Genomic DNA, 21,221 nt, shown 5'->3' on the forward strand with positions numbered 1-21,221 from the left:
ACATACCTTGAAGAGACGGAGTGTTTTTGTCCACTGCTTGTTGGAAGCTGAAAATGTCATTCATGTCACACTGTAATAGCTGCCATGCACATGGGAAATATTTGTTGTTCTCACAATCCACATGGTCTGTGTAAAAATAGTTCTGTTGCTCCCCACTACCCGAGCCACATCACAACACACACACAGTGCTTTTGAACAACAGTGAACTCCGTTTCATCCGCGTGAAACTAAGAATCCACAGTCCATTCTCTCTAAATCGTCCCTGAGATCATTAGCTCTCTCTGTTTTTTTTTTTTTCCAACACTCTTACCAAGTAGTCCCATCAGCGTGCGCAACAGTTCTCAGAAGATCAGAGGAATGATAACAAGCAGCTATTTCTGAATTGGGACATGGTACAAGCCTAGCATTATAAGGCTTCACGCTGAGCAAGAAGAGCAGCAAGAACCCCAAAAATCCTTTGTTCTTGTTCTCATTTAGTTGGGATGAATGGGATGCTGGTGGAGAAACGGCTACAGTGGATGAGATGTTTGTGAAGACACGAGACCTATTACGGTACATTTGCAAGTCTCACAAATACGACATGTATTATGACATGCCTTACTGAGTCAGACTGAGACTGAGTTACTAATTAAAAAAGGCAGGGATAAATCATTTTCTTGTTCTCACTGCCATGTGAAATGAAAGTTAACCATCTCTATCCACCCCCTCTCTTCTCCCTGTCCTTTAACAGGTATAAAGTCCTGGAATAAATCAATGTCATCTTTGTCTTCAGCTCGGCCTTCATATATAAATCACTGGACTCTTTATCCTCACAGTTAAACACAATCAGTGCATTTATAATTTAAATGTAGCAACAAATGTATTACAAAATGTAGCAAACAGATTAAGTAATAACTGTTCTTTTTGCTGTAGGCATCCTCTAAGTGGGAACTCCAGCAACACTTGAGGGAAGATGAACAACTTTAATAATAGACCAACGCGTTTCGGCTTGTGGCCTTTATCAGGGTCCCTGATGAAGGCCACAAGCCGAAACGCGAATTCTTTTATCCTTTCCATGCACCTTGGAAGCAGGTGAAGTTGTGCCAGAAAATTCTTTTTGCTGCGGCATCCTCTAAGTGGCAAACATCATAAAGAAAATATTTATACACTCTAATATTTTACCTTCTGTTTCTGTTGTTAGTTCAAACATTTTCCTTTAGAAAAATTGCACCTGTTTGATCCTTTTTTAAGTCGCTACTATTTAAGTTTAGTCAAATTTCCTGCATTTGGAAATCCTGCCAAAAATACTTTTACACATCAATCTGATTTTATCTCTACAGGTCCTGTTGATTTTTCATCAAACGGAAGCTCGACGAGTTGTCAGCTCAAAGTGAGTAAAAACAATAATGAGACTGCATTTGCTTGTGTGCTTGTTTGTTGGCAGAAGGGAAAAAACAGATCTTTTATGAGTCACGGACTACATGTTTAAATTTAACTTCCCCCTGGACATTTAAGAATTAAAATGTGCGTTGTCTCCGTCTGTTGATTATTAATGTGCTCATAATTATCTAATAAGCTCGGTTGATGAACATGATTGCACATATTTAACATCGCATCGACGTTCGCCGCTTTGTTACTGTAAATTCACCTTCGCTTTAAATTACTGCAGCTGTCTTTAGTCTCAGCTTTTTGTCAGATGATTTTATATGAATCTGAGGAGAGGAGATTTTTGTCAAAGCTTGCTTCAATTCCCTACATCTCTAGACTTGAATCAGAATTTATACTTGCAGATATTTCTTCAGTACTGTAACAGCTATTTTGATATAAAGTCCCCGAGCCACTTGAAAGTCAAAATCAACCACCTAAATAAATCAAGCCCGTTGACGTCAAACTGAAGTGTCATATGATCTTTGGTTTCATCTTCAGGTATCCAAGAGGGGGACATGTAGAGTGTGAAATCATTTCATGTTTGATGGTGTGATCTCATACCGCTACCTCCATCTGAAAAAAAGAATTATGAAACATTCTTGATTTTTTTCCTCTGTTGCTCTGATGTGGTTATTGCACAATGCTTTTGGTTCTTTGATGTTCTTGCAAAGTTCTGCCATCTCTTTTATGTAAGCCTTTGAAGTAGAGCTAGTTGCACTGCATAGTGATATGCTGCACTGTTGCTCTGGCAGTGTGGTCACAGTGTGATACTGCAGCAGTACTGGCGTTCATTTTAATATTACTAGTTTAACTATTCCATTTGATGTCTCTTTAAATTAACCTGGGAGTCTTTTCCCTCCCAACATCTGGCTTAGTAATCACTAGAATTTCACCAAATTATTTGAAGTTGGATCTCAAAGAAACAATATTTCTGACCCTTATGAAGGAACAGTAATAATTGCTGTTATAACAAGTGTGCTGCGATAAAGCAGGTCAGCCGGATGACTTTCTGAACTATGTGCTTTGTACCACTAGGGAGCATCAGAGGGCTTTTAAGAGAATGAAAGATTTGAATACTTCATATTTGGCATAGTCAAGTTTGCATTAGAATTCCGCTTTTTTTTTTTTCCAGCAGGGGTTTGAAATGCTTTGTATGGATATATCAAAACAAATGGGGATTCGTATAAGTTCACTATAATTTCAACGTGAAGAACAACAGACGATGGCTCACAGGGGAACTTTAATAAAACATTTCATTAAAAGTTGGCAGTGAATGGGTGTGATATACCCAAAGGGATTCTGATGAAAACTTTGAAGGCATGTATTTCAGATTTTGTGCTGAGAAACATTAAAAGAGATGCACCTTTGTTGGGCTGTGTGTCATAAAATATTTTAAATGGAGAAACAAAACCCCCAACAACATATAAAGAAACTGGGGGAAGCAGAGAAGCTGAGAGGAGGACAAAAACAACAGTGTAAAACAACTTTTGAGCAAAGAATATTCGGCTCCCATTTGGTTTGAAATGCTGTTTGAAGTTTACCACGAAAAAGAAATCACTTTCATATGAAAGGGTTATTTTCAGACTTATACATTCCAACATCCAAACTCTTCTGCGCTTTGATGAAAAACACCGGAAAAGGTGATCACAGCCTAAATGTAATTTTGAGAAAATAAGCTTTTTATGTTCACACGCAAATTTATCCTTTGTGATAATGACGCTGACTGACTAGACTTTTAGTCAACTGTCTATACTTCAGCTTAATTAAACTTAAAATTTCTTCATCAATTTACATACTTCAGAATGCCTTCGAGCAGCTGACTTCAAAGTAATGCTTCATTTGTCTTCTAGGGCTTTGTAGCTCAGAAGATTTATTTTAAATCATTAATCTAATTTGAGAATTTGATGGGGTTTTGGCACTGCTTTTATTTTATTTTGGAATACTAGTGCTTTATATATGTTGCCATTTGGGAATGCTTCTGAAGATCAATCAAAATCAGCATCCGATTAGTAGTAGTCTGATTATGTGTTGCAGTTTCATTTTCACCTATATCTGCACAGTGATTCTTGTAGATTCACATGTTTTTTGACATTTTTAACAATTAGAACTAAAACACTGTCGGACAAAAAAAGTCAATAACAAACTCGCCTTGATAAAGCTTGGCCCTAACACTGCTAATGAACACCCTTAATATCAAAAAAGTCTCACTTCAGAAATCTAAAAAACAACACACCCGAAAGAACCCCAATATCATTTTAATTAGTGCATTTAACATTCAAAAAAATGATACCTACCGAGAACATGGATGTGATCTATATTTGTATCCACTGTTGTTGTTTATGTGAGATGGGTTCATGAAATATTTGTGTTGATGAATTATTCATTGGACAGGAAAGCCAAGTCAAAAGGCATTATGCCCAATAAACATTAAATTTAGTGGAAGTAATAGTTGACTGCAAGTTATAGATACATCACCACTTCTAAATAGTTGTCACCACATGCACAGGTTTCTGTTACTTACTTAAACAGAGCATTGTGAAGAAGCCCCAAATTAGCGATATTTGAAAGAATGACAAAAATAAATAAATAATTAAATAAATATATATCTATATATCTATATATATAGATATATAGATATATATATATAATTTTTTCTGTGAATCAATGTCTCACATAAAACTAAAAGAACGAAAATAAAAATCAGCTGGACTTTATTTATGTATAAACACAACATAAATTACTGTTAAGATGACTAGTACAGACATTTATTCAGTTTCTTAAAAAAATGCCATAAAACTCTTGCATAATTTACAAAATGTGGTGTCCCTGTGCTATCCAAGACAAAGCTGTGCTTTGTCCCACCGGGCAAAGTTCTTCATACCTTTGCTGTCCTTTTGTTGTTGTTTTTTTTTCTTTTTGTTGTTTTTTTTCTCACAATGAATATCAGGTACCGCATTTAAACACGTTTCTTTTTTTTCTGTTTAAAATTATCTCAACAAGAATAAGACATTTTGATGTTTACAGTGCTAAATCTGGTATACATAGTGGTTGTTTGGTGAGAATATTTCTATAATCAGAAGTCTCTGATTTCAAAACAGAACAAAACAAATACTCAAGGACACTGCTTGCTCTGGGACTGCACCCACGAGCCTGGTACTTCTAGAGAAGTGCAGATATGCATAATGTAAACATTTCCTCTGCTCTTACAATAATTTGTTGACCCAACTTTCCTTGATGAAAACAACAAAAAAACCAAAAAACCCAAACACCTAAATTAGCTCACTGATTCCTTAAAGACACCACTATTCCTCTGTTTCAGAGTCCAGAAGGCTTGTGCTACAGAGGAACTGACCTGTAACTGCCATGTTAAGGCGTAGCGTAGTTGAACATTTACTCTGTAGTGTCCAGGTCACAATGCACAGCATTGTTTTTAATTACTTCTGTTTTTCTCCTCTTTTGTTTTTCTTTTTTCTTTGTTCCTTTTTTTTTCTATTTTTATACAAAAACACAATAACACTCAGGGCACTCACCAGCAACTATTAATTAAAGTTGCTTTTCATTTCTGTCGACTGGAGAGTCTCCACCAAAACAAAGTCTCTTTGGCAGAAAGTACACCTGGTATTGTTACCTCTTCCCAATTTCACTTTGCCGGAGAAAGTGGATGTTATTAGTGCTGTCTGCTAGTTCTGGGTACTGCTCGATGGAAAGCACATAGTACCCATCATATCCCAAAACTTTGCCACTACTCAGAAGCTGCCTCTTCTCCCCTTCTGTCCAGGGGCGAACCCCTTCCTCACCGTCCCTCACTCGCTGCTGCTCTTTGGCCCATGCGCCTGCCAGGGCACGCTGACGTGCAAGCTCGATAACTCGCGCTTTCTCCTCATCCACTGTGGATCCGTAGCGGATATGAAAAGCCAGAGCTCCAGCACGAATCTCCACATCAGCAAATCGCCGAGTTCGACTGTCCATGACTGTGGTGGACTGGGAAACAGTCACATTGACACCATTCTCAAGAGTCTTGTGTCCACTAGTGAGGTGTAACGCAGCAAGGTCAGCATCTGGAAGGCCTGGCTTGACAAAGTAGTGGGTGTCTCGCCCTTCTATGGTAAAGTGGAGGTCTTCTAGATAGAAAGCATTGTTGAGGATTGATGCAACCTTGATACAGTCCTCACTGGCCACGTTGAGTGTGTGAGTGTGGACACTGCCCTTGTAGATGGCAAACATAACAGCCCTTCCGATGGGAGACATTGCAGCTGAGAACCACAGCCAAGACTTTTCACCTCTCCGACCTCTATTGAGATGGACCTCTGGCAGCCGCTCGAATGACAAGAGAGAGTGTGCTTGTCTGGTTACTTCCTGCTGGACCCCAGAGATAGACTGTAGGAAAAGTGCAGTGAAACGTTAATGCCTGAACATGGCAGAACCTGACTCTCCAGGCCATTTAGAACCAGCTACTGCTCTGCTTCAGAGAGTTTTTCATCCCCATCCAAGATAATAGTGTTTTCAAGCTGTGTTCTCAAGCCAAAAGTAGATAAATCCCCCATGACAATTTTACTGCAACACTTTTTTGTGTTAAGGCCTTAGACCAAAGGAGCCAAGCATCAAAAAGTAGTTTTAACAGTAGCGACACCAGAATATTATTTAGAAAATTAGACAGCTTTAAAATATGTTCAGCTCGTAACTAAACTCAGACAGCACAAAGAAAACTTTTCCTTATTTTCTGTTTATTATTATGCAAATATGGCCCAATTAAAACAGATCTTCTATGAAAAGCAATGCAGTCCAATTAGGAAATGGCAGCTTCAAAATACAGAGGTAAAAGGAAAACAATGGGAGGGGAAAAAAACTAACACCTTTTTTGTAATCTGGTCATCTGTAGAAGCAAAGGTTTTGTCTCAGTCGCTCTTCAGTTTATTTTGGGTTCAGTTTTGTCTGAGAGACATTAATTTTACCCACCGGCAGATCATCCCACAGCTGACTCTTCCTCAGTTCATACGATGGCATGCTCAAGTCAAACTTTGGGACTGGAAAACCAGGAATGGTGTTGTGAAGATGGAAACCAAAAGTTACTAGCCAGGTGTTAACATCTGAAAAAAGGAAATGAATTGAGGTTAAAATCTAAAGTTCTAACTATAGTTAAAGATTTGAAAATGAACTAGCTGCAAGAGTATGGCTGGTATAGTTTAAATGTGCTGACACAGTGACAGTGCGTGTGTGTTTCATGATGCCAAAATGTGGTCCTGGGGAAAAATATTCTAGAGGATATTTGTAACTCCCTGTGAGACTTATCATCAGCTGCGCCTTGAGGCAACTGTTGTGATTTGGCACTGTATAAATAAAATTGAATTGAAAATCGAATTGAATTGAATCTGGTTAAGAAATGTGATATTTTCCACAATTAATATGGTGAGATAGCATATTGGTGTCATGGCTGCTGTGATTCCATCTCAGACTGATCTTTAGCGAGAGCGAATTTCTTGAGTACTCACTTTAGTACATGTTTAATTTGATGCTTTTGAAAACTGCATATTGAATAAATTAATAGCTTATATGAATATACATGCAATATTCAGATGTTAATAAAGCTAAATTGGATCATCAGATCAATGACAATCATCACAGCTGTTTAGCAGATTATGGATTAGATTTAAAATTAACTGGCAATTCAATGTTTTCAGGAAAAGCTGCCAAGTATTTGCTTTTTCTTGCTGCTTCTTGATAAACAGAAAAAAATGCTTGGCAGAAAAATCAATCATGAAAATAATAGCAATTGTTGCAATAGCACGAGCAGCTTCAGGTGCACATCTTACCTGCAACGTATTCTTTAACTTCATGGACTTTGCTGATGGGGTTGTTATTTCTGAACATGTACAGATTAAAAGGGACTGGCTCTTTGCCAATTTTTTTCCAAGCAGAAACATCTGGAATGGTCCACCTTCCAGACATTATATCATAATCCTTCTCCCCAAAGTGCAACAGTTTAGTCAGAGGATCATAAAGGCCCCCGTGAAAGCCGAGCACAAGCTGGAAATCTGGGTTAGAGTCCAAGTAGACCTCACCATATGCTGTGTATAGAAGCTGTTTGACCAGGAGGCCGTTGCTTGTGAAGACAGCCAGAGGTGTGCCGGTGTTATCACAAGCAATATAGAACTCCTCTCCACTGCTGATCTCCATAGCAAACACGTGGCCTTGTAGGTCATAGTAGAGTGAGGTGATCTCTGAACTTGAGTGGTTGTATACGTGTGTTATTCGAGCCGGATAGCTCAGATCTGCATAAAAGTACTGCAGGTGCTGGCCCAGGCTGCTCTTTGTGGATACTCTTCGGCCAAGTCCATCATAACGATACTGAATTGTCCAGCCGCTGCTCTTGCTATAAACCCGTACCAAAAGGCCTTTAGAGTTGTACTCAAAGATTTCTGCTCCCCTCTGACGAAGAAAACCATCTTCATCCATTCTATACTGGATGTCCCCGAGCCGGGTGATGCGGTCTCGCAGGTCGTAACGCAGAGGTAAAAGTCTGGCACTGTTTCCTGCATTCAGCAGGTGCAGATTTCCATTAAGGTCATAAGTATAGCGCCACATCACTTTGTCGTTTAAGAATACAGTCTGGAGCTGGCCATCCACATCATACTCATAGCTGTACTTGGTGGTATTAGCAAAAGGACCAATCTTGATCTCTCGCTTGGTGACTCTGCCCACATCGTCATATTGGAAAGTAATCCAGTACATGAGTGACCGAAATATCTCATACTGGATTTCCTTGATGCGTCCATGTGCATCAAAGTGTTTGGTATATGTCATGACTGCAGTGGATATGATCTGATTTATATCATAGTAGATCACCCCAAACTTTCCAAACTGCTCAACCTTTCCTGAGATGTCATCAAACTGGTATAAGTCGATGGGAAGTGGCGTTTCGTTTATGACGCCTTGTACACTGGTGACACGCAGGCTGCTGTCATAAGTATAATCAAAGCGTGCATTGACCATGCCATCCTCACTGAAGCGGAAAATCTGCCGGTCGACCAGGGGACCCACTTGCCGGTAGCGAATAGAGCAGATGAAACCTTCATTTTGCAGGTTGACAGTCTTCAGCACACCTGCTGTTTCATCATAGGTGAAGCTGACCCTTGTGCTGTCATACAGGATCTCTGACAGTTTATTCTGCCTGCGGTACCTGTACAGGACTCTCCGGCCTGTGCCAAAGTGACCTATTCTCAGCAGGAGGCCATCTTCACTGTAGTCCACCGCTACTGAGGCATTGCTCTCTGGCGGGTGATAAAGGTTCCTGTAGTAACCCACTGAACGAATGGTCTGCATGGTGTAGCGGGCCACACTTGGCATGGTGACAGCAGATAGACGGTCGAGAGAGTCAAAATCGAATATATACTGTCGCTGGCTGTGAAGCAGGAGAACCATGGACTAAAAGGAAAAGAGAAAATAGGGAATATTTCCTTAAGTTGGATAATATTTCTGAAATGCAAGACATCCTGAGTGCAAGCAGGGTGTAGTAAGATATATGAAATATAGACTGAGTAGTATTACTGTTTTTAGTTGTACTGCCTATTGTCTAATTATTGAAAAAGGTAATAAAAATACTACATAGACCTCTGTGACAATCTTTATGTTTACAGTGTAAAATACATAAATGAATAAAAATCGACTCCTTAACTAGTTCCATGCTAATGACTCACTGTGCAAATAGAAGTAATATTTATTTTTAACTCATCTTAGCCAGGAAGTCTTATTTTAGCTAATTTACAGTAGATGCAGTTAGGAGTTTGGCCTGCCTTCCAAGCATTTACCACTTTTTTTCTGTTAAATTGTCAAGCCCAGTCATGCGTTGCTACACTGAGGTTTCCTGTGCTCCCTGAGCCTCCTGTGTTACTTGTGTCAGAGTGTTGACATGGCCGCTCCAGGTCACGCAACACAAGGATGCAGCCTGCGACTGCTAAGAAAAATCTCTGCATATGTTTGTAGCAGAGCGTCCCTCTGCAATTTTAAAAACACTGCAAAACAACTAAAGAATATTTATGTGGAAAAAAGGGAGAGAACGATATAGCACCGAGTTGCTCTTTCCTGTTTGACATGCACCACTTGAAAGGTTAGATTTTAAATTCTTGCAGTAAATTTTTCATAATATACATATGCAAAATTACACTCTTTAAGATGGAGTTTGCTCATAATGTATTGGTATTGATCAATGAAGCACATTCTTAGAATTTAAACACCACAGCAACCTGAGTGTTCAGGTTTGCTTTAACCGAACATATTAATAAACCATTAGAACGCAGTGTATGCATTATTTAGATGTTGCCAATTAATATGTGATAAATACACTCTTACAAGAATTCAACTTGTTTTTGGTAACCCAGCTGTAATTTTAGCAAGTGGAGACGGAGTCAGATGGTGAGGTGTAGAGTTTTAGAAGGTTTCAGCTATTAGAGGTATGTAATTGCTGTCTGTTATTTAGCAAGATCACACAAATTCTATTAAGCTGAATTCCTTAAAGGTATTTGCCCAATTGATGAATCCAGTGATTTCTAGATAACTTCTTTAACATTGCAAAATTGAGCACTGGCCTTGGAATAGGCCAGTGCTCTACTGTAGAGACTGTGGACAATATTAAACATAAATATTGCCTCCCAGCATTTTTTTCACTGGTGGAACCTCGGTAAGACAGACAGCAATTTAAAGAGTATACTGTTTTATTGCATATTGACTGTATCCAGAATGCAGTATCACTAAGTCATTTCATGTCTTTCATGTCTTTTTGCTCCCAGAATTTTGATGACTGGGTTGAGTTATAGGATGGTAGTTACAGATGGACATGCCAGATTGTCCTGTGCAGGGAAACCAACTGGACATTTTTAATTCTAAAGCTTATAAACGACAAAGTCATTGCCTAGTCCCTCTATAATAAGCTCTGGTACTTGGCAAATTGTAGCTGATTTTTCTTGTAAAATAATGTTATGTTAGGGGCTTGACTCGCCCTGTAGTGATATATGCAGATGAGCCTGCTGTACAATGCATCTTACATATTGCTTCTTCTAGTCATGTTATTTTCTTACCTGCTCTAGGTAGGTGTAGCTCCATATCTTCCCATCAGCAAACACCCTGGAAATCAGGCGGCCTTGGCTATCATACTCAAGCCTCTCAGTGGTAGGACCTCTCTGCAGGGCACTGATCTGCCCACTGCTTGTGCGACTGACATTAACTGGCAGCAGCTTACTGCTGGGTACCCAGAGAACTGGATGTCCTGCGGTGTCATAAATAATCTTTAAGAGGAACTTCCTGTGGTCATCATAAATTTTCTCTGTCCTTAGGGTGCGATCATAATCAACGGAAAGAATGTTCCGTCCGTTCACCTGTGGGGGTGAAAAAAAAATCAAGTTAAAATTGGGTTAGACCAAAAAATTCAAAATAAATAAAACTTCTCCTAAAACTAGTGATAATATAGTTTTGATGCTTGAAAATAACAAATGAGGACTGATTATACAACATTACAAATTTAAGAACAAATACTTTTATTTGATATCACTGGTCTTTGTCAGGATGGCTCTTTAAACTGTATTCATAGATTTTTTTTTTTTACTACAGTTGTCACAGAGATTAACACCTCCTTCACGAGGCTCATTAAACTGAGAGACACTTTGGCGATCGTTCAGGTACACTTAAATCACAACCTCCTAAATTCAGTGGAGACAAAAAATTACCGTGAGCCAAAGTAACCACCCAAGTTAAGTTCATGAAGTGCCTTAAATCATAAGACCCGTGTCAGATTCTAGGAAGCAGGAGTAAGAAAAGGAGGAGTCATGTACAGTACTAGAATATTGATAACCCTCTACATCAGGGTAAATGTTGTGACTGATAAATCTCTATTGAAGGAAAAGAGTGCAGAAATATTTTCCAAGGTTATAATAAGGACAGAGACAGCCACCAATATGAATTTGGACAGTTTGATCTGGATTTTGCATAAGTAAGTTGGTTGGATTATCTAAATGTGCTACAAGGGAAAAAAAAAGTTAAAGAAAAACCTTAACATACCCTCAGCTTGCGTCCAAACACGATAACTTTCCCTCTGGCTTGTTCTTTGCGGAAGCGCCACTCTACCAAGTTTTGCCCACTCTCCCCTGGCAAGCTCATGTTGCGTCTGGCTACAGTCGGGTTGGCAGCGCCTGCCAGGATGTGGGGCTCTGTCTGGTAGTGGGTGTCCATCCCGTTGGCATAGGTAATCCTGAGCGAATTGTCATACCCCACTTGGTAGCTACTTCTACACTGGTCTGTTGATAGTAGACAAAAAGTGAAACTTTTGAGGCAGTTACACACTGGAACTGATGCTAACAGTCTTCTGGGTTGATCAATGGTTGTCTGTGAAGATGCTACAAGTTCTTAGCATTTCAAATTAGTACATTTTAAAATGAAGAACGATCATGGATGACGTGCTAAAATAACTGGGCCATCTGGCTCAGGCGGAGCGCAGAAACCACTTAGTTACAAGGTTGATACATCTCCCTGACACCCAAACCCACACACTGAGAGAGTAATCATTTACACTGTCGTCTGTCAGGCTTTCGTAATGATACACGACTTCAGCTTACTCAACATGGCCCCGCCGACCCCTGGAACAATGACAAATAACAACTTACAAAATAGCCAACTGAGCTGGGATGATGCGATTCGAGGCCTTACCCTGAGCCAAAGTGTAGAAGGCACGGACAATTGAGGTATTTGTTGTGATGCTGATTTCCTCCTCTGTCATGGAGCTTTCAATATCCACCGTCAAAGCGCTGTATAGGTCCGTGTACAAGTTATTCACCATTCCAGTGGGAAACGTCACATTCATTAGGCGTCCTTCACTGTCATAGCTGGTTGACAAAAAGAACATCGAATGACAAAGCATTGATATGTATGAGGGCTCTCATAGTGCCACAGTGCATTCAATTATCAGCTCTTTTATACTCGTTGAGTAAAACCATCGACTTTCTTGTAATTAAAATGTCACATGTTCAATTCCCTGAGCATAAGTGGAGGCATGTCTGTATAAACCCTAGGCAAAATCCAAATATTTAATATGGGAGAGTGACACATCTCATCAGCTATCACGTTCATATAAAAAAAATTACAGAGACTTGTAATGAATTCAATTATTTGGATGATTGATGTGCCATTATAATCTTAACTGAATTCTGCTTTTTTAGTTGTAGTGAGGATATCATTCATGGCATAATGTGACATGACAGCAAATTAGACAAGGGAGAAAGAAAATCAATCTCTGGTAGCCCATGCTACCAAAACAAAGCCCGGTCATTATGGAATAATAAATAATGAAATACAGTGCAGGTCATTTTGCTTTTAAAGTGTGCCTGTTAACCCAACACACTAATGTCACCATCACTACTGTCACCTACAACATCATTAAACACGGTTCAGTAAAAGAATAAAACACTTAATTTGCAATGAGATACTGAAGTCAAACTAGGCTATTTTGCTATCTGAGGCAAATTTTATAATTAGATTTCAATTAAATGTGCACCCTAAAGCAGTTCGCAGGTAACTGTGGTTCCCAATTATAGAGTAAAGTTGTACTAAGCTGTGAGACGAGAGAGACCATGCACAGCATTACACACATTCAAGAACATATGTGGCAAACATACTTGTCTTTTACCTCATGATGTACTGCACAACTGTGTGTAATCATAATTATGGGCTGTTTCCATATTCTGAAAGCTTAATTAAAAGCAACCCAACTCAATATAGCAATCACAGAAAGGTTTCCACAAAATGTTCTTGCCAATTGCTATCATACGTACTCGTAGAATGTTGTCCAGCCAATCTCTGATGTCTTTGTAGCCAGCAGCCCATTATTGCCATGGTACGTAAGAAGTACCAGCTCCTGACCCTGTGCTGTGAGTGTCTTCAATCCACCGTTGGTGCTCATGGTCATCCAGATCACCTGGTTATCAGGTGCGACGATACGCACCGGCATGCGATTGGGATCCCTACGAATTCTCAGAGTGTTGCCACTGCTGTCAGTAACAGCTGTGATGTCATTCTCTGTGCTGTAGCTGAAAGTATATTTCAAGTCACCAGTCAGCAAGCTTGCAGTGTGTTGGTGGGTACCATTGCTGTCAAACACATACAGCTCCTGGGCATCAGGGGAAGCCACTTCGTATGTATTGGCACTGGAAGTTGGCCCGTTTCTAGAGATGGCCCGGATGCGGATGTTGCCCAGGTCTGCCACGTAGAGTGTTCCATCTGGAGATGCCACTAAAGAAGATGGAGCATTGAGCCTTGCATCTTTGGCATAACCATCCCCTGTCTGGTAACAGTCGCAGTTGGCATCATTTTTGCAATCGCAGTCGGAGGGAGCCCCGGCCAAATGCGTTATCTCACCATCCACAGAAACCTTCCGGATCCTGCTCATCTTTCGCTCATCTGTCTCTGCTACGTAGATGGTACCATGGTAAGATATGGCAATGGAAACAGCGGATTCTAGAGGGGTTAATTGTGCCCTCTGACCACCAGCCACTCCCCGCTCCAGTCCAGCCAATGGGCAGTGGTTAGGTCGGCCAGCTGCAATGCTGACTTGACCATTTTCTGAAATGCGCAGCACTATATTGTTGTCCAGAACATACAGCGAGTTGTCCATTGGGCTAACTGCTAGGTCTGTGGGCCACTCCAAAATCACCTGAAATACAGGTATCAGTAGATTAGCCCATTTAATGACAATGTTACCCGTCAGTACATCAGTATACATTTTCAGACAATTTCTCTCCATTGACATTTATAGTGTTACTTCCTTGCTCTTACCATAGTAATTATATTTCTTTTGTATATAAGAATGCACTTTATGATGTGTGTTTTTCACAGTATGTGTCAGGAGCAGATTGAAGCCACAAAGAATTCTTGGTATGCCAACACACACACACACTAAATAAAAAAGTTCTCGAGTCTGTTCTAATTAGGAGCAGAAGTTGTACCAAGAATGAAGACTTAGATAAAAAGGAGTTGAAGCCCCGACCTCTTTCTGACCTTCAAACAGTTAGCTTTGAACAGCGGATTGTCAGTCTCAGAAAGTTGCACAGACACAGCAGTGCATAAATCGATGGTGAAAAGATGTAGGGGAAGGGCATTTCTGAAAATATTTGACCATCTGTCAAGCAAATCTGATGAGCCTCTTAAACTGAGTTACATGTGGACATTAAGTACTGTTCTGTAAAACGAATTTTAAGTTTACATGGTTGGTATTGTCCAAAAAGAATGATGTCCTAGCAGAAAATACATTTGTGCAATTCTGTAGTTATGTGACACCCCTTTGCATTCAGCACACAGTGACATCACCTCGTTTTCCCATAAAGGGTTTTAGATCTACACAGCTGAAATATACTTTTTTAATCAGCTTTTTGGTGATGATTTTAAGATATATCGCTGATGCAGGAAGGATTAGCTCTCATTCTATTATTTTTTTCCCCCCAAACTTGGAACAAACCATATGATATTAATGGGCCAGGAGAATGAATACCTAAGGGATATAACATTAGCTCTGAGCTCTTCAACCTGGGACTGGGTAATGAATTTAATATAGCAGATTAAATATAAATAAAATTAAAAAATAATTCATACATTTAAAGTGACATCATTATTAACCATGTCTTGCAATAATAATAGGTTTATATAATGATCCAAAAACTACTGTAAAACCACAGCCAGCCATTACAGTCTCCTTGTCAGAAATGTGTCATTGAATAAAAAGCTTATAACAGCACAAATGACTGGTCTGGCCTTCAAATACATAACTGTGTCATTAAAACTGTCAAAACACTCCTGAATTGTGCTTTTCCACAGGGTGATTAATAATAAAACATGATGCCTTTGAGGCTGCCTGAAGTAAAACTGCACTGAGCCACTTCTCTAGCTTGGATGCCTGAAGATCACACAGTCTCGCCAAAACCATGTTTTTACTGGCTTACACCAAATGACTTGGTTAATTAGCAAAAAGTGACAAGCTTAATCCTTTGTCCCCATGTTCTTTTATGTTCACCCGCTTCATGTTCACCACCCACGCGTGTACACAAACACTGATTGCTTTCTCTTCTGTTTATGTTAAAAATGTTCTTAAGTTGCCTTAAACGCCATTTTATTTTCTCCCAAACTCAAATGTGTTTCTCTTATTATCTAACCTCTTAATAGGACACCACTTGCGATATCTGTTCTTGGAGTTATTTTGGTTGTGAATGTAGATAATTTCCATTGCCATGTTTGGTTTGTAGCCTTGTACTCTGCCTTTTTGTAAGCCGGTCTAGATTAAAACATTAGGAATCTAATCAAAATGTAAATCTGGTTAGTTAAAAGGAACAAGAAGAAAACACTTTGGGCTGGCTTGCAAGAAACCACTAACAGTAGACAGGTCAAATTCAAAGGACTCTATTATGGACAGTGTCATGGACCCACAAAGTTGTTTCCTGAACCATTAGCTTTGCCAATCTGCTGCTTACTGGTTCTCTAAAAACTCTTCTATTCACATCTCGGGCTGCTTATGTAGTTCGCTTCAGAATTCACTTTCTGCAGAAGCAGGGTATAGAAGAGGATGTGAATGCCTGTATTTTCATATGATAAAAGGCTTTTTTGGGGTTTTTATTTTTCTTCATAAATAAAGGAGCCAGATGAGAAAAGATATTAATGTTTAAGCAAGGGAATCTGCACAAGAGGTGTCATGGTATTGTAATTCTTTAACCTATTGCGTAGGGACAGGGTGCTGGTTTTATGTCACCCCGGGTAGGCAGTAAATTTTGTCGGACAAAGCCGGCCCTCCTCAGGTACTGCCAAAGAAAAGGTTTTATGTGCAGCGAGCCTGCTACCGAGTGCTGCTTCATTATCATGTGCGGTGTAAGTGTCCTCAATGCTGAGAATTTCTAGTGGAACACTAAACACTAATTCAGCTCCAGCCACATCAAAACAAGCCCCCCAAACTGAGTAATTATTCTTCCCTCCATATCTTCTGCTGTGACCTGAAAACTCATCTCTTCAATAAACACTTCATGTTTCCACTTCCTGCAAAATCCCATCCTCCTCCTAGCACACATTTTCCTCCTGTGCTTTCAGAGAAAATGCTCTGCTCGTGTTGGATTGAGTGCAAAGAGCGCGAGAGAGAGCCAGAAAACAGGAGCATTTTCTTCTTCTCTTTCTTTCTTCAGCAAGCACCTCATAATGTTGGTGTTCTAGGAATGTAAATTTATTCCACTGATCTTACTGTTTTGATTTGACTGCTTTTTTTTTTTCTTTACGGCTGTATAAACGGGAACTGTACATATATTTAAAGTCTCCTCTTTATCCAAGTCTCCTGACCAAGATGCTGTAATTGAAATATTACAGAACCACATCACAGAGCAGGTGACACAAAATAACTCAAAACTGCAGAATAAAACAAAAACAGAATTATTAAACCATGAAGAAAGTTCCCAGTAAGAATAATTTTAAAGATTACATCTGTGAAAAACAGACACAGCCTAAGTGGCAATCTAAAACCACCAGCACAAATAAGACTGATTTAATGCCATCAAATAATAAATGAATTATGCTAAAACATCCAGATTCTAATATACTATCAAATATTAGCAGCCAGAAGAGTGCATACACTTTCCACAGCAATGATTTCCATTCCCTGAAAGAGAGCAGTTTTTGCAATTTCAAATTTAATTGCAAAAGGTTCCAGGAAGAGCGAGCTGCATGTAAAAAAGCTATTTTACCTAAGAGTTTGGAGGATTCTTGATAATAATATAGATGCTGAGGTTAAAAAAAAAAGAAAAAAAAAAAAGAAGGACAGTGCCAAGGCTAATACCCTATTTCACATTTTATTCCACAAAAATTTAATGTGTCCTTTTCTTATTCTCCACTTCTACAACACGTTTTCATGAAATACGGCTTCATAATTTTTGCTTAGTCCTGCTTACTGACACACACAAAGAATTGCCCTTGGCAAAGGAAACATGGCTTTGTACGGAGCGCTCTCTTGAAAACCAGTAGTCATAGTGCATGTACAGTATGCAGTTATACAGCATATCATACAGAGCAGTCAAACAACACATGTCAGTAACCATACTGAAGGGGTACAATGATGGGTGCACCATACTGGTCATACTAAGAACCGGCTGGCACTTCTGTGTTTAAGTCACCTGATTGATGTCCATGCTATTGTCACAGGTCAGCGGGCGAGCCGATGTCAGGTCATTCGAACCGAGGAAAGTGGAGATGATGCCGTTTTGGTCCACTTTTCTGATTGTGGTGCCATCAACAAAATAAATCAGCCCATTCTTGTCCACTGCAATGCCTGTTGAAAACAGGTGAGAGGGAGAGAATGGAGAAGAGAAGTGCAAAGGAAAAAGCTTGTGATAACAGGAAAGAAAAAAAAACATGTTAGATACGCTGCATCTATGCCTGCATGACTCAGTGGACAGAACACGATGGATACATGTGTCAAGCTTGCCTTCCCATTATTCAGGTCACTGCAAAAAGCAAAGCCATCAATAATTCACAGTCTGCTTTTCTGCTATTAAATAATTTCACAGGCAGAAGTGGGAAAGGCTGTATTCATACGGTATATATGCACTTTGCCTTGTCTCGTAACCCTCCTGTCCAAAAGAGACCTCGGGAGGTAGGGATGTCAATGAGTGGTGCTTTGTGGAGATTTTTTTTTTACGTCGGCAATCATCAACAATCTGCACACCATTTGAGAAATAAATAAGCAGGGGAATGAAAATGACAGCTTTAGACAGTTTTGGATGAAAGAGGTGAAAGACAGGCAGTTGCCTCGGTGACAACTGTGGACTAAATTGTCTCGGTGATTGAGAGTCAGCTCAGAGTCGTAAGCTGGAGCCAAGCCAGTGTGGAGTTGCAATAACCATTTGTCCCAAACTGGGAAAATACATTAACAGACTATGCAAGCCTCCACATCACTTTCCATGCCACTGTGCTGTTTAATATGAGACCTCGGCCATACCTCACATTCAGAGATTTAAATGTTCTGCGCTTTTCTATTTACAATTTAAATTTAATTTCTGAGATTTCAGGATGTTGTAATTAGCATGATCTATAGTTTTCTGAAGGACTTCTACCGGTCTGAACATACTATAACTTCACTTCTACCTCCAGAGTATTATTTCTTTTTCAATGAAGTCTTTAAAAGCTTCTATGGAAGGTGAGTGATTTGGTTTGACCTGTGGCTAGGTCTGCACAAGATTGCTTTCTGCTAAAACATTGATGAGCCGAGGGAGCCCACGGTGAATCCTAGGGAGCTGGCTATTTGACAGTCTGAGATTCTCAGACAGATGAAAAGTGTCACATTTGAGCAGAGTTCAGCACATGTCTGAGAGGAGAAAAAAAGGAGCCATCTGCTGTTTCTTCTATGGTCCCGGCTTCCACCCACTCCATCATTAGAGTCGCTCCCTCAGATTGCCTCCGCTCAAGCCTTTATCACCCAGCTGAAGCTGAGCTATTGCAGTTGGCATTCAGAGCGGGCAACAACTAGTGCGCACAACAATTCATCCTTGCCTTTTCTTCCAGAAGAATTTATGGAAAAGTGAGCAATCACGCCACTAATGACCATGTGATATTTGAATGTGGACAACAGGTTGTGTAGAGTGGGTTTCTGACAGCAGGAGCTTTTTGTGGGAGAAAAAAAAGCCTCTTTAAGAAACAAAGTAATAATTCTAAGGATTTTAAAAGCAATATACAAATATTCAAAACCAGTTCTGCAACAACTTTTTTGATTGGGAGCAGCAGTGCAGAGCCTTAATTAACAAAGCATCTCTGTTTTTCTTAGTTGTATGGAAGTAATCTGAATTGATAACACATGAATCGCAACCAAATTTCATTCATTAAAATCAGTGAGCCGGTTCTTGGCACAGAGCTCAAAGCCCAAGTTTAAATCTAGCAGATGCCACTCCTGAATGAGAAACTCATCAATGTGTTCAGCCCCTTCATTTGAATACAGTATCTTCATTAGTTTTAAATTATACCTTTGGGTCCAATGAGAGAGGCCTCTGGAGCTTTGCCGCCATCGCCACAGTGGTCCTCATCAAATGCCAGACAGTGTTCGCCGGTTCCCGCTACCACCTCTGCGTTTGACGGCAGATCCTTGCTTCCAGCCAAAGTTCTGGGTCGGTAGATCCTCCGGGAGTTTGTGTCCGACACATACAGCTGGCCGCTCACTGGATCAGTCACCAGGTAGTACCGGTGTGCTGGGTTGTTACTGCATTCAAGATGATAACTCAGTTATATACTGTAATTGGAGAAAGGTTTTTTCTTTAAAAGCCTTTTTCTAACAGTCCAGCCAGATTGTACTTTAATGGCAACAATTTGCTCCTAAAACGTGATCGATGCCTTAATATCTGAAATACCTCAATCTACCTCTAAACTTCAGCTAACCCTGATGAAATTTAGCCAGATTTTTCTCTCTGAAAATCCCTCCCCATTAAGAGTTAAGAGTAATATGAAGAGCACAGTGAATTTCTCAAGTCGTTTCATCTGTATGCATAGGTGTATATGCAGTATAGGTAGAAAGTACTTTCAGAACATCCAAGAGGCAGTACATTAAAGTATATATCTTAAGTGTAGTGGCATTAATTAGTACCAGTGATACAGAGTGTTCATTTCCTAATTAAGTGTAACTTTGTTCGGTCCAGTTGTTGCATAAATTACAAACCTTAAGACCCAGATAGCAAAAATTGTCATGTGCATGTAAAGTAAATGGTAGCAAGAAACAATGTTTATTCTGAATTTTGCAAGAAACTGAGAAATTTCCATAACAGTGAAAGAAGAGCAGAGCCTTTGAGGATGAAAGAGTGGAAACAGAGAGAAGGTTGAATAGATGGGAGTCAAACAAAATTCAACAGGATACCACTGCAGTGGGGTTTCGGTGTACAAAGCACAAATTGACAACTTGTGCAGCAGATCATTTCATTTCCTATCACTCCCCTGTGGGAAGAAGCCTTTGGAAATACAGAAATGACTGGCTTATGTTAACAACATGCAACTACTAATGAATTCTTGTTTCTATTTGCATTCAATTGTCACATAATGGGACAAAGAATCAAACGAATTTACAACACACTATCAACTGGTATTTATACTTTTAAAAAGAAGCTATCAAAACTGTGATTTACTGTCACATTTTTAAAAAACTCGACATATTTAAGAACTACAGTTAAGGCAGGATGGATACATACAACAGAGGCAGTTAACATGAAAAAGCGAGTGCTTTACAGCGCAGTCGTAAACATGGCTTCTCTGCTTAATGGTACCTTTCTCAATGCTGACCGGCAATGGAAGTGGATAATGTGACGGCAAAATAAATGTGGCAATGAAACATCTTTGTAAAATGATGAAGATGGAGTCGTAAAATTTGACAGCTATTATGAGTCAAAGTAAATGCCCTAAATAGGTGGCTGCTATCAAAGTTCCATAAAGAATTCAACAAGTTAAACATTAGTAACCCTTTCTTTTACAGTCAATCTTCAGGGGGTGGGCGTAATAACGGAGACACCAGTATGGTGTTATACAGTCCAATCAAACGGTCATATAATAAATATTACCTGTGTGAAGCTTATTTGGTCATTTCCTTTAAAAATGTAAGTTGTGAAGGATTTGCCATGTGTTTGTGATAAAATTGTATCATTTGTGCCAAGGCCATCAATGATAAAAAAGCTGCTGCTTGACTATAGGATTAACCAGTGACTGTGTCTGTTCTCAAATTATTCATCTTCCCCTGTAGCTCAAAAGTTTCACCGTACCTGTCCCAGGTGCAAGCGCAGGTG

General features: G+C 39.6%; 1 protein-coding gene across 1 annotated transcript in view; it reads right to left on the reverse strand.

The window, feature by feature from the left end:
* Positions 1–5,031: 5,031 nt before the first annotated feature.
* LOC146638128 (teneurin-3) overlaps positions 5,032–21,221 on the reverse strand; it is a 122,678-nt gene continuing 106,488 nt past the window's right edge. The window contains exons 22-30 of the mRNA XM_085366195.1: positions 19,425–19,657; positions 17,583–17,737; positions 13,221–14,098; positions 12,100–12,275; positions 11,455–11,690; positions 10,479–10,775; positions 7,218–8,829; positions 6,364–6,494; positions 5,032–5,784 (exon numbers count right to left, since the gene is read on the reverse strand). Coding sequence (XP_085222321.1) covers positions 5,032–5,784; positions 6,364–6,494; positions 7,218–8,829; positions 10,479–10,775; positions 11,455–11,690; positions 12,100–12,275; positions 13,221–14,098; positions 17,583–17,737; positions 19,425–19,657 — 4,471 coding nt within the window. The remainder of the gene's footprint in view (positions 5,785–6,363; positions 6,495–7,217; positions 8,830–10,478; positions 10,776–11,454; positions 11,691–12,099; positions 12,276–13,220; positions 14,099–17,582; positions 17,738–19,424; positions 19,658–21,221) is intronic.

Source organism: Diplotaxodon limnothrissa, linkage group LG2, assembly GCF_057381915.1.
Source record: "Diplotaxodon limnothrissa isolate DT_005_m linkage group LG2, D_limnothrissa_male_GT1.1, whole genome shotgun sequence".
In the NCBI taxonomy this organism is placed as follows: Eukaryota; Metazoa; Chordata; class Actinopteri; order Cichliformes; family Cichlidae; genus Diplotaxodon; species Diplotaxodon limnothrissa.